The sequence below is a fragment of the Protopterus annectens genome, chromosome 2.part0, assembly GCF_019279795.1.
Source record: "Protopterus annectens isolate FY-2018-M chromosome 2.part0, PAN1.0, whole genome shotgun sequence".
NCBI lineage: Eukaryota > Metazoa > Chordata > Ceratodontiformes > Protopteridae > Protopterus > Protopterus annectens.
Window position 1 is genome coordinate 400,395,439 of NC_056728.1, and position 20,087 is coordinate 400,415,525.

The 20,087-nt window shown below is 37.4% G+C and overlaps 1 protein-coding gene across 7 annotated transcripts in view; it reads left to right on the forward strand.

Annotated features, from left to right (window-relative positions):
• Positions 1 to 20,087, forward strand: part of MFSD3 (major facilitator superfamily domain containing 3) — a 1,502,303-nt gene that overhangs the window by 1,353,601 nt on the left and 128,615 nt on the right. The window contains exon 7 of one of the 7 annotated variants that reach the window (XM_044060842.1): positions 10,433 to 10,505. The exons of the other annotated variants lie outside the window; for them this stretch is intronic. Coding sequence (XP_043916777.1) covers positions 10,433 to 10,450 — 18 coding nt within the window. The 3' untranslated portion in view covers positions 10,451 to 10,505. Of the gene's footprint in view, positions 1 to 10,432; positions 10,506 to 20,087 lie in introns of those variants that run through there. 7 annotated transcript variants of the gene reach the window in all.

Below are 20,087 nucleotides of genomic sequence, written 5' to 3' on the forward strand. Positions count from 1 at the left end.
TTTGTACTCTTCTGATTTTTTTTTCATATTTATAGACAAAAACATATCTGTTTGCATTTTTAGCTTGTTCTTAGACCTTAGTCTTGTAGCCTCTTTTGCAGTTGTGAAAATACTGTAAATCACTGCAACATCTTTGCATCGTTTATACATTATACTGTAATTCTAGCTCCACAAGTAGAATGTCTCGTAAAATCTAGCTTCTTGTATTTTGAATCCTGTCTGGGGCCTTAATCTTGTAGTTTCATTTGCCGTTGTGATAGAACTGTAAACTACTACCAGAAGTGAGCCTCATTTAGTCATTTATTGCTGCATTTTTTCCATAAACAGTCTTACTGGTAAATTTCTGCATAGTCTGGTGCCTTAGACTGGGGTAGATTTGTAGTAGTGACAGTACTGTAAATTCTGCTATAGGGTTTTTACAGCTGTTTACATTCCATTTTTTCTGCTAGAGTCTTAATTCTGCTTATCATTTACCTGCTTTAAGTTGCATTCTAGTGCCTTCTTGTTTGCTTTCATACTGTTTTCCCCTGTTCCTTGTATCTTCTGCAGCCACCACTGAGACATTAAACTAAACTTTCTGAAATTCTAACCTATGTGGGTTATTTACCTGTAGCTCTCTGCTTCTTATAGCTGGAATTTTCGTCAACCTTCCCAACTTTATCCTGTTGTGGTTTTAAAAAGCTGTGGCTCTACCCTCCACCCATTATGGTCAACTCCCGATGTTCATCGTGTTACCCTGCTACAGTCATCACACTTGGGTTATCCTGTCGTCAGGCGGTCCCGCAGTCGGCCGGAATTCCAAAGTCTTGGTCCGGCGTCGGTTGCTATCGCTTCTTCCCTGAAGTCAGTGCGCCAGGGGTATAAATAATGCATCCGATGCCATCTTCTCCAGTCTTTCTTGCCGTGCGGTGCCCGAAGCAGAAGCAGTTCGCAAGTGCCGGTCGGCCATCTCCTGAGATTTTCGAACTCGAATTTCAGACCAAAGTCTTCAGTAAAGCTAAGTACCCCGTTGGGAAAACTTTTCTTGCCTCAGACCGATGTCAGAAAAAGTTAACAATTGTATTTATTGTGGGAAGCAAATACCTCATAAAGACTTTCATTCTTACTGCATACCTTGCCTAGGCCCAGACCACGACATCACTAGTTGTCGTTTTTGTGCTAGGTTTAATAAGCGTACTATAAAAATATGCTTTGATTTCGCACGACACTACTTCGGTAGAAAATTTAACTACACTATGCCGTCGGAGCAACCGACTACCGGCGTGCACAAAAAACGCAAGGATAAGGACAGACAGCCTAGACCCAGGCCAGACTCCGAGGCCTCGGCTGGTCCGGTCTCTGGTTCACCGGTCTTCAATGAGGCTCCGACGCAGCCCCTGACTACCGCAGATCTGGAACCCGAGACCGCTTCGGAAATTATCACGGAAAGTACCAGGCCAACACAGCCATTTTGTTCAGCCCCTACCGACGACACTGCTGAAAAAGATGTCAGTGCTGCAGAAACTCCTTCGGTTTCTGAAGGCGTTTTCAGACCGACAACGCTCACCTTTAAAACGTATCCTAAGACAAAGACTCCTATTAAATCTAAAAAGACTGCACTTCAGTCCCCTGTTCAAGGCCCCATGCCTAAGAAGCAGATGCTCAAAATGGCTGAAAATTTGATCTCTTTAATCTGGGGTTCCCAACCCCCTCCTGGCAAAAGGCCTGGACAAGAGGAAGATTATGCTTCCTCTGAACAAGTGTCTATTTCCTCAGGCTCCTCTGAGGACCAAGATTACTCCTTCTCCCCTTATGAAGATTCTGATGCTGAGGATTCCATTCCCTCAGCTTCTCCCCCTGAAGACTACTCCTTTGGGGAAACTTTACACACTATGAGGGAACATTTTCACTGGGAAGGTCAGGACTACTCTGACTCAAAGAAAAGGCTCAGAGAGTTTCTTTTACTCCCCCAGCACAGACCACTTGCCATCCCCCCAGTTTTAGACATTGTGGATGATGTTTACTTAGAATCCAATTTGAACCCAGACTCTCTGCTATCTCCCAGGGTCCCAAAGGGGCTAAGGCTTCTATGGTTAAAAATCCTGTACCTTCTGAAAGGGACTCCAGAGCACTAGACAGGTGAGGGAAAAAGGTTTACACCTCAGCCACTCTAGCTATGAGGGCACTAAATTGCCAGTTTCACATGCTAAAATATCAGCAATTTCTAATGTCTCAGTTAAAACAAAAAATGAGCACTCTCCCTCAACAGTCTGAATTGAAAGAAATGCAGGATCTGTTGCATGCAATTGAACAGGTGGGCAAACATACTTTACAATGTGGGTTTGATTCTTTGGAGGCTTCCTGCAGAGCAGCTGTCACTGGGTCTGTTATATGTAGGCATGCTTGGTTAAAGGAACAAACTCTGCCTGATCATGTTAAAGCAAAGCTTCTAGATGCTCCCTTACAGCAGGATGTTCTTATTGGAGTTAAAGCAGAGGAAGTCTTAAAGAAAATGGAGGATAAGGCAAAATCTATGCAGACAGTCAAAGATTTCCTACAGGTACAGCCCCCTCGCTTCAGCAGAAATTGGCCAACAAAACATTGGTCCTTTCCAGCTACTGACAGGCCACAGAAGGGTAAATACAGACGTCCGAGAGGCAGAGGACAACCACAAGCCCAGTACAAACCTAGACAATGGGGCACTTCAGCACAGAAGGGAGGAGAAGACAGGTCCCAAACTTCCAGAAGGCAAACTCAATGACTTGCACCTCATCCGGCCAAGCAACACTCTCTTGGCAGCCCCCTTGGGAGGAAAACTCGCACTGTTTTCAGACAACTGGTACATTGTCACAAAGGACAAATGGGTTCTAGACATAATTTCACGAGGATACAGATTCCATTTTCACACCTTGCCAATGAAAAGAGGAATGCCAAACCTGCCATAAAATCAATAGGCAGAGGCACAAAGACAAATTACAGCTCTCATGGAAATGAGAGCCATTCAAATGGTACCTACTCAAGAGCAAGGCCAAGGATTTTACTCAAGACTCTTTCTAGTTCCCAGAAAGGACAATGCCTGGAGAGCAATTCTGGACCTTTCAATTCTAAACACCTTCCTACAAGTACCCAAATTCAAGATGCTAACACTATAGCAGCTTCTTCCCATGTTGGGCAAGAAAGTATGGCTAGTAACGTTGGACCTGAAGGAGGCATACCTGCATGTCCCTATCAGACAAAGTTGCAGAAGATACCTCCGTTTCATTGCAGGTTCAACCCATTACCAATTCTCTGCACTGCCCTTTGGCTTATCTACTGCGCCCAGTCTTCACAAAATGCTTGGCAGCAGTAATTGCATACTGCAGACAAAGAGGAATTCAAATATACCCATACCTGGGCGACTGCCTCATCCAAGCAGAAAGCAAGGACATCCTCTTACAACATCTGGCTTTTGTAAAACATCTTCTAAGTTGCCTGGGGTACACAGTAAACGAAAAGAAATCAAAACTAGTACCCTCACAAAATATGACATTCCTGGGTGCCAGCTTGAATACAACGGCCCAGAAGGCTTATCTGATGCCAGACAAACAACTACAACTGACACAATATTTCAAAACAATGGCAACAAAGACCCAACTACCTGCAAGAAAAATTCTTCAGGCCTTGGGCTTCATGGCATCTTGCATACTACTAATACCATTTGCAAAGCTGCATATGAGGAAATTACAGTGGTACCTAAAAAGCGTATGGTCTCAACACAGCCACAGCTTGGACACAAGGATATCTCTCACTCCCTGCCTACAACAGGAGTTTCTATGGTGGTCACTGGCATGTCACCTCAACAAGGGTCAGCCTTTCACCTTGCCCCCAGCCAGGCATACTATGACAACAGATGCATCGGACTACGCCTGGGGGGCCACACATGGCAGGACAGTGCGTTCAAGGCATATGGTCTGCAGATCAAAGGAATCTGCACATCAATCAAAAAGAGATGCTAGCTGTACAGAATGCTCTGACAGCCTTCAAGAATCTATTACATCCAGGACAACTTACAATAAGGACGGACAACACCACAGTAATGTGGTACATAAACAAACAAGGGGGCACACACTCCTACACTCTATGCAGGCAAGCAATGACCTTGTGGAACACAGCTCTGGCTTACCAAGTTCACTTACAAGCTCAATTCCTGCCAGGACAAAAGAACACATTGGCAGACGACCTCAGCAGAAACATCATGGATCCCCACGAGTGGAAACTGGATCCACAAGTATTTGCAATGATAACTCAAAGATGGGGCCTTCCAGACATAGACCTGTTTGCCAGTCCTCAAAACTAAAACTATCAACTAACAAAATTTTGTTCAAGGACACTTCACCATCAAGCTTGGAAAATGGACGCACTCTCATTCACTTGGAAACACCTGACAGTATATGCCTTCCCTCCCATTGCCTCTCCTCACAAAGGTGCTTCTGAAAGTCAGAAAGGAGAGACCATGACTGATACTCATAGCCCCAGACTGGCCACGCCAGCATTGGTACCCACCATTGAGGAATATGGCCCAGGGCCCACCTTGGATTTTACCACAAACTGCCCATTTGCTCACACAGCAAAACAATCAGATTCTTCACAGCCAGCTAAAAACCTTAAATCTGGCTGCATGGAAAATCACCTAAACATCCAGCCAGCTCCTCTTTCCCATGGATATTATTCTGGAAGCTAGGAGGCCCAGCACCAGGAAGGCCTATGCGGACAAATGGAAAAGGTTTTGTGCTTGGAACTAAACTAAAGGCCAAAATACACTTCAGCCACACCTGCCTCAAATTCTACAGTATTTAACTGAGATGTTGCACAAAGGGCTTTCTTTTTCTTCCATTAAAATCCATGCATCAGCTATTTCAGCCCACTACAACACAGAACCACCCTTATTTTCGCACCCACTTCTAAGGCAGTTCCTCAGAGGGGCAGAAAACATTAGGCCCCCCAGGAGAGCACTTACACCAACATGGGACCTCAATTTTTTTCTGGAAAAACTTACGCTACCTCCCTTTGAGCCAGCTTTCTCTGCAGATCTACAGTTCCTATCATGGAAGACTGCCCTGCTGCTAGCAATAACTTCAGCTAGAAGAGTCTCAGAGCTGCAGGCACTAATGGCAGTGGAACCTTTCCTCATTTTCCATCAAGACAGTTTTTCTACGAACTAATCCTTCCTTCATGCCTGGGTGGTTTCCAGTGTGTCTTTAAATCAAACCATTCACTTACCCACCTTCTTCCCAAACCCACAGAACAAAGGAGAAAGACTCCTGCATTCCTTGGACATTCACAGGCAACTTCGCTACTACTTGGATAAAACTAAGGCTTTCAGAAAATCTGACCAACTCTTTGTATCCTATGCTACAGCTTCACAAGGGAAGGCTATATCAAAACAAACCATTTCCAAATGGATAGGACATTGCATTTGTTTCTGCTATACCTATTATGGAAAACCAGTTCCTGCTACCATTAGGCCCCACTCTACCAGAGCATCAGCTACATCTACAGCCTTCCTCGGGGGGTACCAACCAAGGAGATTTTGGAAGCTGCAACTTGGATTTCAGTACACACTTTTACCAAACACTATCACTTACCACTTTACTCTAAGACTAGGGCTGGCTTCACCACTGCAGTTCTGCTGGGCCTTCTAGCCTCCTCTAACCCTCTATAACTCCTCCGCCCATCCATAGCTTTGTGATTCTACCCAAGTGTGATGACTGCAGCAGGGTAACACGATGAACATAGTGCAGTTTTGTACCTACCATAAATGTAGATGTTCGAGTGTACACCCTGCTGCAGTCCAGGTTACCCTCCCTCCATCCCCTCTGATCTAACTGGCCAAATCTATACAATAACTTCCTGATGTGTTTGCTTATAGCTGGAGGGATTTTGTGTTTGTGCAAAAAATTACTTTATTTGGTACTAATTACTGACCACCTTTTTGGGGGCACCTGACATCTGGGACAAGAAAAACTGAAGAAGATGGCGTTGGATGCATTATTTATACCCCTGGCGCACTGACATCAGGGAAGAAGCGACAGCAACCGACGCCGGACCAAGACTTTGGAATTCCGGCCGACTGCGGGGACCACCTGACGACAAGATAACCCAAGTGTGATGACTACAGCAGGGTGTACACTCGAACATCTACATTTATGGTAGGTACAAAACTGTACTTTTCATTGCTATTGTCCTGTGTAAGCTATTCAAGTATTTTTTCCACGAATTGTTTTCTAGAGATATATAATACTGAGTGTTCACCCAGCAAAGCAGTATTGCTTTTGAGTAAATCTTCTTTACCACAAATTGTCTCCTACTGATTTTTCAAGATCTCCCATCTGTTCTGAACCCTCTCCACATTCTGAGAGGCTCCTGAATCAAATCTGCTCCATCCTTGGGAGATAAGATTTCTTTTATTCTTTCTCACTTTCGTTAACTCTTTCAGGGTATTACTGCTTTATTTTTGCCTTATTTATTGATTTTTGTACTTTTACGCATTTTAAAGGTGTCCTTAATACTTGAAATTGCCTTGCCTTGCCCAGGTAGTTTGTTTCAGTTGTTTTGTTGTATTATTACACTCTCCAGCAATTTTTTTTGTGTTTTTACATTAAGGGGACTTGGATAGCCCATCTATTGGCAGTAGGTGGTGGGCTGGTCTATCTGAGTTGTGAAATGCATAAGAAAATTGTAAGTGTATTCATTTTATTGGCCAGAAGTCTAAGAAGCCAGTTTCCTGTGTTTTAAGTGCCTGTATAAGTTTAGCACTTTTGTGCACCACTGATTATTGTGCAGTGGTGATTAGTAGTGCCCTGTATAGATGCAGGCACCTAGAAACCAAATTTCCCCCATAAAACCACCTCTGAAACTGTACCAGGAACCCTGTGAGTGCATAACAACTACTTTGCACGTTGAGTAACATAGAGCAGCTAGTTTGCACATTGTGGAGCACTGCCTCTTGAATTTAATATTATATAACGTAGTCTAGTCTCATTTCTAGCCCTAGAAGCACCCATACTCAGCCCACTATTAGCCCCTCAAACACAGCACCCTTGTAGTTCACCCACTAGACGACCTGACATCATGGATATGCACTTTCTCAATTTCTCCCCAGCCAGTTTGGTGAATATGGGTATATTAAGACAATGTAACAATTGTCTAATTTTCACTAACAGCCTTCTAATCCTCGAAGGAACAAATACATTATGCAAGAGATGTATATGCACAATGTCTCTTGAAGCAAAACTGTCTTGTACAAGCACTCATAAAAATAATCTGGTTGTCAGAAACACACACACTCCACCCACCACACACAGTACACACCCCACAGATAGACCCACTAATGCTAAGGCATTTAAATGCAATCTTCCCAAACCACAAAGACCTCCCCAAAATTCCACCTGCAAAAATTATCCTCCGCAAATACCACCACCTAACACTGGACATACAATTACACTTACTGAAGCCTAAACTACATAGCGCATAAGGCAAGTGAATACACTACCTAGGACTCTAGTCATCGGAGGCTCCATTGTACAACATACTGATATCTCACTCACTAGATTGAACAAGGAGCCTATCAAGGGCCAGGATCTGCTAAGTAAGACATGCACTCAAGTCATTGCAACACAGATACCAGCATGATCCAGTCATAGTCCATGTAGGTGTAAATGACCAGAGACATACCTCCCTAGGCTATATGAAGAGAGACATTATGGAGCTCTTAGACTAAGCATTGCAGGTTGATATGTGCCTGGCACTGAGCAGCATGATGGCACAGTACAAAGAGAAGATGATTGACTTTAATAATTGGCTTAAATTTTAGGGATCATTCGAGGGAGATACAATATTTATCAGTCTGGAAGGACATGGTTAACAAACTATGCTGCATTTCCAAGGATGGCCTGCAGCTGTCTCTTGTAGACTTTTGAATATTGCTTAAAACATTGACCTTCCCCACAGAGCCTTTAGGCGATGCCAAATTGACAAGCCTTCCAACTTAAGAAAATCTACCCAAGAAAATCGAAAGGTATTACTGTGCAATGTCAGGAGTCTAAGCAAGAAACTCCATGCCCTCCAGGTTCTCCTCACCTTGGAGAAAGCTGGCTAGACTTTACACTCCATTATTCTATGATTTGTATCTGTGTATCAGAACCTATAATCTAAGCATTAAATAGAGTATGGTGCTCTTGGAAATGTTTGTTGCATCACCATACTGTCAGTTTCCATAATAGCTACACCCCCTTGACCTCTAAGTGTGGAAGGGACTCCAGTTTGCTCATAACTAAGGAATCTAATTGTTTTGTTATATAGATCCATAAATATTTACGTGTGCAGTGTCTCCCTAAGATGTAAAGTGGTATGCAGTTAATACTTTGGTTTCCTAACATTTTTCAACAATAACTGAATATAGTGGGAGTGTTTTACTCTCTTTTAAGAGTCTCCAAATAGTAGGGACTACCTGTCTTAGATTAGAAACCTTTAAAACAGAATCATCTGCATAGATCTACTCTTTACATTTCCACCTTGATAAATTCCGTAGGTTAATAGGTTCATAGGTAGGTACTAGGCTATCGGCCCAAGGGCCTACATAAGCCTAGCCAACAAGATTCCCTGGTTTACGCCACCCAACCATATATATCTTCATGCTGTCTCAGGGCAGTGTTAATGTTTCTGTAAAAATAATACCCTCAGCACTAGAACCACTAACGAAATTGCCCACATACTTTTGCAGTATACCTAAGTGTCCTATAAATATGCTATAATTAGGCCACAGATTCCAGCTAGAAACCTAAGCCTTCTAATACATCTCACTGTCCATTTTTTTCTTATCAGATGGCTAGCTGACATAACAAATGATGTACAGTAATGGATTACTAGTCAGTAAAATTAAAAATTCCAAAGCCAAGATAACTACCATGACTTTGCTAAACTACTGTGTGCTGTCCATCTTGAATCAGTTTTAAGGATGTCGTGACAGCAGGTAAAATACCAACTACACTGTCAACTCTGGGTAGGCATACAACTTTGACTTGTCTGTTTTTTTTGTATTTGGTAATATTTAGTACAACACAGCACAGTACTGTTCTCAAGTATTCCATCTTCAATCAAGTTGTGTTCTGGAAAAAAGTAGGTAATGTATTAGCTTTAGTATCACAGGTACACCAGTAATCGCTGTTCCATACAGAAAGAGACCCAAATACAGTAAAGGTGATTTATTAAAAGTCACCTTTTCTTTGTTTCTGAGTCTACACTCAGTCCCTTTATTGATGTCCTATTGCTGACGTATTGATTTTCTCAAATCCCAGCATGAAATCCTTTCTGGATATGAAATATTTCCAAGCATGCCAGCCATGTAATAGTTAACATATAAGCTAATCTAATAGAGAATGCTATCTAATTAGTTTACACTAGCAAGTCGTATCCTTTCTTTGGCTGGCCTGAAGTGTTTGTTATCATTTTGTTATTGATTGCACTAGTAAGCTGTTTATCCTTTCATCTGTCCATTATTACTGTCAACAGATGCCAGCATTGAACTATAGAGTCTTCCCTCACATCTTAATACTTGTAAACTTAAACTTAAGTGAGTTACACTTGCTTTGTTGCATCCAAAAGAACTCTGCATATTGTATATCATGCCATTTTTAAGTTCAGTAATGTTTTTATTTGTTGGATAATTTAACCAAAAATCTACATGCTTTTTATATCAATGCTGTCTTATTCATGTACACATCAGTGCCCTACTTTTTACCAAAATATAGCCAGATTATGTCCCTTTTGAATTTACAGGCATCTATTGTTGTTTTGAATAAATAACGGGCAATGCTTGTAGCTATGTATCACCCCCTTTTCCAAGTGTTTTGATTAATATCTAAATCTTTGTGATCCTATGCCGTTTATTCTAATAGACTCGTTTTGGGTTCAATAACTATACTGGACACAATGGGTTGGGTTAGTAGTACTAGGGATTCCTATGACTGTTGCTTTTATCTCCAACTCTTAATATGAGATTATTGAAACTTGAAAGACTATCTTTTCCATTACTTACTGATACATTCCTAGTAAGCTGCTCTAAATATTGTCAAATGTCCTGTTATATGGAAGATGCATTCTGCTCATGATCTTGCAGCTTTTTTGTATCACATTTATCTTCTAAAAACATGAAGGTCTACCTCATCATTTCTTTGCAACACTTCACTCACACATTGACCTTTTGATTTGCTAATGAGAACAGCTTGGATTGTTTAGCCTTCACAATCCACCTGTTTTTTCAAGATACAGCATTCATGCGCTCACTGCCTTTTTCTTCTGCCATTGTCACTTGTTGCCTTGTGTGTGTTCATTTAATCTTACTTAATGTTTGTATTTCCTTGTTTCCTTTACTACATAATCTTGGACATTTTCTGATTTGTTTCTTTGCTTTCAGGTGGAAGAGTTCCCGTAAAGTCAAAAGACGTGATTGTATAAACTAATTTATGATGTATGAATTTCCCTTAATAGTTTGTTCTTCAATTTCCAGTTGATTACTGCTGTGTAGCTCACTAAGAGTTAATATGAAAGGGAATTTCATAAGCTGTCCTCCAACTATTATGAAAAAAAGGAAAGTGATATAACTCCATGCAAGGAAAAAGGCAACAGATAACGTTTACTGGAGTACATGGAAAAAAGTGTCTGCTAAAGTGACTATTCAGCTTTCAGGGATGACATTGTGATACAATCAAAGTGTTTATAAGGTGAACAGAATTACAACTGACAACATTCAGTACATTATGGCATTTGGAGGCTACCATGATGTTATAGTGAAATACTATGAGTGTGTATCTTATCAGAAAAGGGTTATTCTGAGAGAATCTTTGTGTTTTTGTGGGTATGTATGTGAGTAAGGAGCTGAAATAAGACATATGACTGTTGTTCCTTCTTAATCAGTGCAAATTATTTGAGCTGTACCATCTTAGAAGGGGTCAGTCTGAAGAGATAGTACATGCGTGCGTATGTGTGTGCGGGCGCGCGTGTGTGCATGTACACACATAAAAAGAGCTCTATTAATTTGGAACATTCTGTCACCAATCATTATGACGTAGATGTTTTGTTAAAACCTGGAGTAAATGTAAAGACTGAAGTTCATATTAGCTTTTAGCCTGTAAGAGGTCTTTAATAAAGATGAATCTCTAGAAGTTGTACCACATGTTGCAAAAGTTACTGTTGTTTAGCAATTAAAATTTCAAACTATGTATCCCATATAACACAGCCCATTTATGTAAATTTTGCATATATTTTTGAGGTAGCATGTATAATATACAGGATTATAATGGGTCATCTGATCATAATCAATTTGTTATGCATTCACAAAATCAGTGACAAGAATATCACCTTGAGAGTGCAGCAAAGCAAAGCTGTAAAGTTGAATTTTGGAATTCCCTTCAAGAAGACTGAACTAGTTGATTATGATCAGAGAAACAACCATAATTCTTTGTAGTACATGGAACTTTAACTGTCCTAATGTACTACTAGTTACAGAGTGAAAAATGTAGACGTTCAAACTGTTTTACAGCTCTAAAAGCTAAGTGCTGGCATGCAGAAAGTGTTCAAAGTGTACATTTGTTCAAGCAACAGCGTTATAAGCTGTCAATCACTTCACTTTGCTGCACATTTCTGTGTGTGTGGTGGCACTAAGAACATTACAGCTTTCAAAGTTAAGGTGTTTGTGTCTGTACCACACGATTAGGTGATAAAACCACTGAAAGGTATATAACAAAAGTTGTTATACACATTTCTGACATCAGAAAAGTGCTCAGCAAGCTTATCTTTTAGCTGATTTTGTGATGTAGTCAGTGCAATCTGTGTAACACACACACACACACTTACATATAGGTGTAATTCATGTATTCGAAGAGTCACCTGTTCCAACAACAAAAAAGACCTGCAAAAGGAATAAAGACTGTGAAGATAGCAAATTGTCCTTCTTTTCATGTCTGAAATTGGGTTATATTGCGGATTGGGAATTTGTCCTTTTCCCCATTGTAGTGCAGCCTTGTAGTTGGTATAAGTAAATACCAAGGGATGTGATGATGCAGTAGGACTTGCCCCCACCCCCAGTAAAAACAAGTATTTTTGATCTTTTTGTTTTTATTATTTGATTTATTTTTGATGAGTTTGACCTCATGAATTTTATACTGATTTGTTTGAGTACTTTGTACTCAATGTTTGTTGTTTCAAAGAGTCACTATAGATTCATGTACTTTATACATCTGTGAGATTGAATGCATTGCATTAGTCTGATCACTTTATCACTTTAAATTAACCTAATAAATATATACTAGGAATTTCATTGGATTTTTACATAAGGCCAGATCATTTTGTGCATGTTGTAAACATTTTAACAAATAAAACATATCAATCATTAGTATTGTGATCAAATTTTAAATTGTTCATTTATATCTGTCAGGTTGCTTCCATGGTCTAAAATATCTGGAGTGTTTAAGAAAATTGCTTTATGTACCATCTTCCCTTCCTTTTAGGCTGTTATTGCTACATTTAGCTGTACTCAAGAGACAGGTTGAACAGTTCATTGTGTGTTTTTCTTAAGTGTGATAGTTCTTGTTCTTCAATGTATTTATGTTAGATAAACTTGAGTGACTTCTATAAAGCGTTCCTTCCTATGAACTACACAGTCTTGGTTCAGTTTCTTAATAAATGACTTCAGCTTCAGGCTGTGAACTAAGACTATTTATGTTTTTCTTACTGTGCAGCTTGTAAATCTGTTAATCTTCTCTAGTTTCTATTGTAGTACTATTTCTGTCTGTTGATTTCTCAGTAGTACTTTTGTAACTTGCATTGATTTTCTGGCAACAGTGATGCAGCAGAAGTAGGGAATTTGCATTTCAGCCTCTGGCACATTAACACTTCAGATGGTGAGTGAATGATCTCCTTTCTAGTCCAAAATTGTGAGACAGAAGTCCTCATAGTTATTGATGCAGTTCATTGTCATGACATTATTCACTGTTTGGATAATTTTCTCAACTTGTTCATTTGACTGTGGAAACTGTAGATTCAATTTCTACACACTTAAAAAATATGAATTCCTGTCATTTATATTGTGTACTTTTAAGCTATGACAACTTTAGGTATCCCCTTTCTGAATGTGGTGATCACAGTTGCCTTTATGTTTGTCATTTTCATTATTACATGGAACTTGGAATTGTAATCTATGCAGGATACATATCTTCCTTAAACTGGAAGAAGGTAATGCTCACTCAGTTCCGTAGCTGACTTAGATTGGGGTATGTTGTTTCTTTTGCATTGCTATGGTATAGATTACATATGACACAACTGTTAACTGTTTATTTTGATATGAGTTGATGTACCTATCCATTACACTATATCTTCTGCTCTTTCTTTGCAGTTTAGTATCCCTGAATGTGATTTAGGTGTCTTCTGGAGCATTTAACTTCTCATTTGAATGAGAACAATTAGTTGTCAGTTTTGAACATTAAACCTTAAATGCAAATAGTTTCTTCCTTAAAGGAAAAGTAAGACTGCATTTCCTTTCCTAGTAGTGTTTTTTGTTTAGACCTGCCTTTCATTGTAATATTGTTTAGTAACTACATTTCAAAGTCAGTGTCAGCACAACTCTAGAATGCTTTTTCTTCTGTCGCTTGTAACTGTTTTATTATCTGGAGGATCTCTTGACCTTCTTCTAGCAACTCTTCATGATTCTTTGGTGAACCCTTGGTATTCTACTTCTTCTCTGCAAAATTATTTGTATGGTCTGCATTTTACAGTCTGATTATGTTTCAGTAGATTAAATAACATCCTCTGTAATTTAAAAATTATTTGTATAAATGCTTTCTAAGTATTCTTAGCAAATAGTTTGTAGCCAGCTTCTGCCGGAGCATTTTAACCACAGACATATTTGTGGAATTGTTACATCCATACAGTTAGCTAGCAATTCTTGTTTGGTCTGAGTGTATTTCACTTGTGCAGCTCTAAATGCTACTCCTCCTTTTCGTAGTTCTTTTGACAGGCTATATTCACCTAGAGGAGTAATAGTCATAAATAGTGTGGGTAAAAATTTATAAGATACTGCATTATCGCTAAAAACTTTGGCATCCTCATATTTTTTTTATTTAACTTATCCTTTGTTGACACGGTTAGTCCCACTAGGGTAGTAGCCTCTTTTCAGTGGAGACCCTAGCTGAAATACTACTATGAGAAATATAGCCAGAACATTTTGGAATTTCCCCTACATTGCATGTTGTGTAGTGGACACAATAGGTAATTCTCGTCCTGCTTCCACTTTGGGTTGAGTTGCAGCCCAGTGAAGTAGGTAGCAACATTGAGATTCAGCTTATATGTGTTAAGAGCAAGGATATGAATCCTTGCAAGCTTTAGAGAGCAATCATAAAGTCGGAGTTGTGAGAAGATGGATTAATGGCAGTTAAAATGTTGGAGGAGCAGAAAGCAGTCGAGCCTTCTAGCAGTTATCATGAAATAGAAGGGGAAGGAATCATTGCTCAGAGTGTGAAGGTGTCCGAGTCTTCACAAGATTCGGAAGAAATATTTCAGAGGCAGTAGTTTGAGGAAGAGAGCGAGAGTCATGACGGATGTATTATTACAATCCTCCAGCCAGGAGGGTTGCGGGATGTTGTACTTCAAGAATTAATTGTAGAAAGTGAGCTGGAGAGTGGTAAAGCAGTATCATGGGCAGGCATCATAGAGAGAATATGGGAGGGAAAAGGTGTAGCAGTGTTGACTAAAAAGGCATATGCAGAGAAAGTAAGAGAAGGAGGCGGAAAAGAAGAGAAGAAAGTACCACAAAGGAATAGAACATACTAAATACATAGCAGCGAAGAAGATAGTTTAGACAGGTATGACATTTGGATAATGTAGCAGTTCCCTTGGGCATCTCACCAAATGAGGTTAATGCTTTCATACATAGTAATATAAATTATGACATTATTTTTGAATCAGAACAATCTATGGAAAAGTTTTTTGGACAGTATAAATTAAAAAGGAATTTTAATCTTTGGAAGTTATATGCGAGTCAAGTATTTAATAGGGAAACAAAAAAAGAAAATATTTATTTAGTTTACACAGAAGTTGAAAAAGAGACGTTAAGAGACTAAAGACATTGTGTAAAAAAATCATGGACATTGTAAAAATATATAACAGCAGAGGTTTATGGATTGGGGGATGGGAATGTAATTAAAATGGCAAATGACAGCATTGTTCCTATACCAAGTTTGATAAAAGCTGAGGGGGACAGAGGGTTTGTAAAATATTGGGAGCAACCAAAATGTGTTTTTTGGGAAAAAATTTCTTTTAATTAATGAAGGTGATAAAGAAAATGTTACATTTATGGAAAGGTGGGGCATGATGAAAAACAATGTGATTTAAAATGTTTTAAATGTGAGAAGTAAGGACATTTATGGATGGACTGTAAGCAGAATATAGAAGAATATAAAAAAGGGAAAGAGAGAGATATATACCTTGATCAAGAAACAGACCTAAATGAAGTAATAGAAATAGAACTAGAAAAAGTAGAAGAAATTCAAATAACGACAGATAAGAGTAAGATAAAAGAAAGTACTAGAACTAAGGAAAAAAGTGATAAGCAAGGAAATGAAAGGATTCCAGATGTAAGTGAAGAAGAAATGAATTGGATAGCTGTGAAAGGAATGACAAAGTCAGTTTGGAAAAAGAGTAAAAGATAGGAAAATAAATTTTCAAGGGATAAGCATAAAAGAGAATAAGAAAGTGGAAACAATATAAAAATGTGTAACCGAGAATATTAGAAGTAAATGTAAATAGTATTAAAAATATAAATCATAGAATAGATATATTAGAATGGTGTGCTAAATTACACATGGGTATAATCATACCAGAAGACATAGAATATTCTCACAAACAGGAGGGTATGGGGGTAAAATCATATGGAATATAGGTATAGAGACATGTTCAGGTATAGCATTATTATGTAAGTCATCAGTTAGAGTGTTGGATTTTATATTAATGGTAATGGGGAGAATAACATTTGCAGATGTAAGTTGGAAAGGACGTGTGCAGAATTATTGCATATATATATATATATATATATATATATATATATATATATATATATATACACATACATATGTTACAATAAAAGTATGAGAAGAAATGGTTAAAAAATTGTGTGTCAGTATGGACATGATAGGTGATACGAACCATGAAACGAGAAAAAAGAAAGAGGATGAAAAAGCTTTAGTAGAAATAATAAAAACTGGAAAGTTCTATGTATGGAATAACAGGGTATGGACATATGAAAGAAGTAATTTAAAGACAGAAATAGATTATTTCATAATTTCAGAAAGATTAAGTATAATAAAAGAAGGCACAAAAATTACAGGATTTTCAGATCATTTAGCAGTTTAGTTAGAAATTCAAGAACAAATAGATTGTATAAAAATTGTAAAAGGTATAAAGAGAGTAAATGAGAAACAAATAGATAATGAAGGGAGACAAAGAATTAATCAGCTGTGGACAGCATGGTGGACAGGTTTCAAAAGCAAATATAAAAAATATTAAGAAATAAGAAAGGAGAAAATATAATGAGTCAGCAACAAATAGTGAATGTAGTAAGGCAGTATATAGAAGAGAGCTGTAAAAAATATGACATTGATTATATATATAGAAGGTTAAAAAAATAACAGAACAAGATAATACAGAAATGGAAAAATGGAGTAACTGAATAATGTGTTAAGAACATAAATTTAGAATTTGCAACAGGTTTAGATGAGATAGAATATTGAATTTATAAGATATGAAGGATTCCCAAAAATAATTATTTGTGTATGTGTTAAATGAATGGTTCGAAGAAGGGTTTAGTCAAGAGAGAAGATATCTACTGGAGTGATGAAAGTAGTGTGGAAGAAAGGGACTAAAGATACAAGAAGTGGGAGGCCAATAGCACTTAATAACTTGATTATAAAATATTTATGGAACTGTTGCAATTAAGATTGGACAAGAAAGTTAACAATATGTTAGAAGACACTATATTTGAAAGGAAAGGGAAAGGAATTAAATTATTGTTAATGATAATAAGCAAAATTGTGCATGATATTTGTTACAGAAGGGCAAAAGCAAAAATGATGCTAGGTGATATAACTAAAACCATTTGATAAGATATGGCATGACATATTATGGGAAATAAGGAAATCATATGAATAAGTGAAATTTTTAAGACAGTGTATGAAAACAATAAAGTAAAAGTGTTACTGAATGGATATTTAAGTCAAGAAATAAATATAAAAACTGGGATATGGCAAGGATGTCCTATGAACAATATTTTATTTGTGTTTGTTATGAATGCAGTAGTTAGTGATATAAATATGACTTTAGAAGAATTAGAATATAAGACTATAGAAGGTATAAGAATAACAGTAATGCTTACTGATGAAGATGATATAATAGTAGCAGTAAAGAAAAAAAAACAAGGGATGGAAGAAACAATTAAGAGAATTAATGGACAGTTGAAGAGTATAAGAATGACTATAAATAGAGGTAAAAGAACAGATTAGGAGAAAAATGTAAGATAGAGGGCATTCGGTTTAACATGAAAGATGTATTATTATGAATAAAATTTGGAGATGACATGGTAAAATATAAACAATGAGAAGAGACAATAACAAAACTGACAAATACATGTCTATTTTGGAAGATGTGTCAGATGTCTTATAAGAAAAAAGGTATACATAATAAACTCTGTGTTGCTAGGAAAGTAGCATATTTAGCAAGTGTATATATGTGATGCTAGTAAAAGAAGAGTAAGAAATTTTGACAGTTGTTTTCCCCTTTATATGAGGCTCCACGTTGAACGTGAAAAGAGGTATATTATATGCTAAAGTGGGAAAAGGAGTATTGGGATTGATAAATCCAGTGGTGCGTGTAGCATTATTGACTTTATAAAGAGTAATAAAGTGGGTAAAAGAAAGAAATGGTTCTCTAACAAGTGTAATTATGACAGAAAAAAATGTAAAGCAGTATGGAGTTTGTTGAGCAAATATAAAAGAATCAGAAAAGAAATATATGCAAAAATAATAACATGTCAAGATAAGATTGTATTGTGGAAATTAAAAATAAGAGAAGTGGAAGAAAACAGGAAAATATGGTATATGAATATTATTGCATTTATACATGAAAAAATAGAGGATGGAATGATAAAGATGTTAAAAATAGAATAGAATGGTTAAAATGTAGACATAAGTAAATTGCCAGTAAAAGCTAATATGCCAAATAAAAATAGAAGAAAAAATGTATCATTATTGAGGTTGAGAGTGAAACAACAGAACGTTTTTTTTTTTTTTTGCAATTTCACAGAGTAAAGAAATTACATTAAGAATACTTTTAATGTATTATGAAAATAGGGAGAATCGATATGGATATGATAGAATTTGGTTATTATAGCAATAAAAGGAAGGAATTTGAAACAAAAATTGACAGGAAGCTGGCTTATATAATTTGGACTATATGAAATGAAAGCATGAATGAGATAAAGTGTAATGGAAAGGGGATACTGGCATTAAAACATATGATCTTGGTTGTGAGAAAAAGAGTGGGATCTTACTGTGTATGTATATTTGTATAGATTATAATGCAAAAGATATTGGTGGAAGTATTTAAAAGAATGATAAATTGTAAAAAAATGTAAATAATTGTAAGACATTTGCAATATATGTGAATAATTTAAGTGTTCTATATAATGTAAATTATGTAAGTAATGTATTTGACAAAGGACCCGTACTCTTTTTGATAGGTACCATGGGATAATTTACATTCACCTGAGATACCACCAACTCATGAGGATGGGGCCTCAGTTTAACATCCCATCCAAAGGATGGCACACTCAGGAGTGCAGCCACAACTGCCATGCAGCACTGCATTGTTTGCAGTAGATGTACCTTGTGTTGGAATAGAACCCACAGCCTTCTGTACCACAGACGAGTGTGCTACCTGTTGCACCACTGACACTGAGAATTGTGTTGACTTTTTCCTGTACCATACTTTAGTCACTCTGATATTAGAATATGAATTGTGTATTTCTGACCTGTCAGTTTGATTTTACTTGCACTCTTATTTAATTTTCAATTATGCAGCCTTAGTGTTATCAGCAGCTTTTGTAGTATCTTAAGGTATGTTCCTTGAATGTGCACGAATAGATCAGCAGTAATATTTACAACACCTTCCAATTCTGCCATTACTTGTGCAATAACTCTTTGGACTTTCTGCTACTGATGAAATACCAAATGTAATTCTAATGAACCTCTACTTTCCTAATGACCATTTAAATGTTCACAGTTTAGAGCTTTCTTCGTCTGGCTCTATCCTTGGTTTGCATGTAGTACTGAAAATAACTTAGTATTTGGCATAGTTAAGAGGACTCATAGCAGCTGAATTTGTTCTTTCCTAATGTCCATTTAATTGTACACAGTTTGGAGCTTTTTTCATCTTCATATAGTTTGCATATAGTACTGAAAAGAACTTAGCATTTGGCATTAAGATGACGTCTTCATCTGTAATTAGTGGGTAATGCACTGTTCATCTTACTCATATCATGAGTAGTACATACTTAAATCTTGTCTTGGTTAACAAATGTAACCATACTGTTCATCCAGTTCTGTGCATCTGATTGTTTCCTAGTGACTCTTTGGCTTTCCATTTACTTAAGTGTCTTTACAGTTCTACTGTTAAGACACACTATTACATTTCTAGCAGCATGCATCACTGGCATAAAAATAGCTTTTAGATGTACACAATGAACTTCTGCTAAAATTCCCATGCTTGCAACTAACAGTTATGCAGGATATCATTGCTGTTATTCTGCACAATACCTGAGATATATCTGTGAATTTCTTATAGACATATTTGTTGTTTGCTTTCATACAGTGAATTCATTTTACAACACCTCACAGCTGACAAGTTAAACATCCCAAAATATTTGGAAAATTCACTAGTTTAAATGTTACAATTTAAAAAAAATATTTGGAAAATTCACTAGTTTAAATTTTACAATTTAAAAAAAATCTAGTATTCATTATTTTATA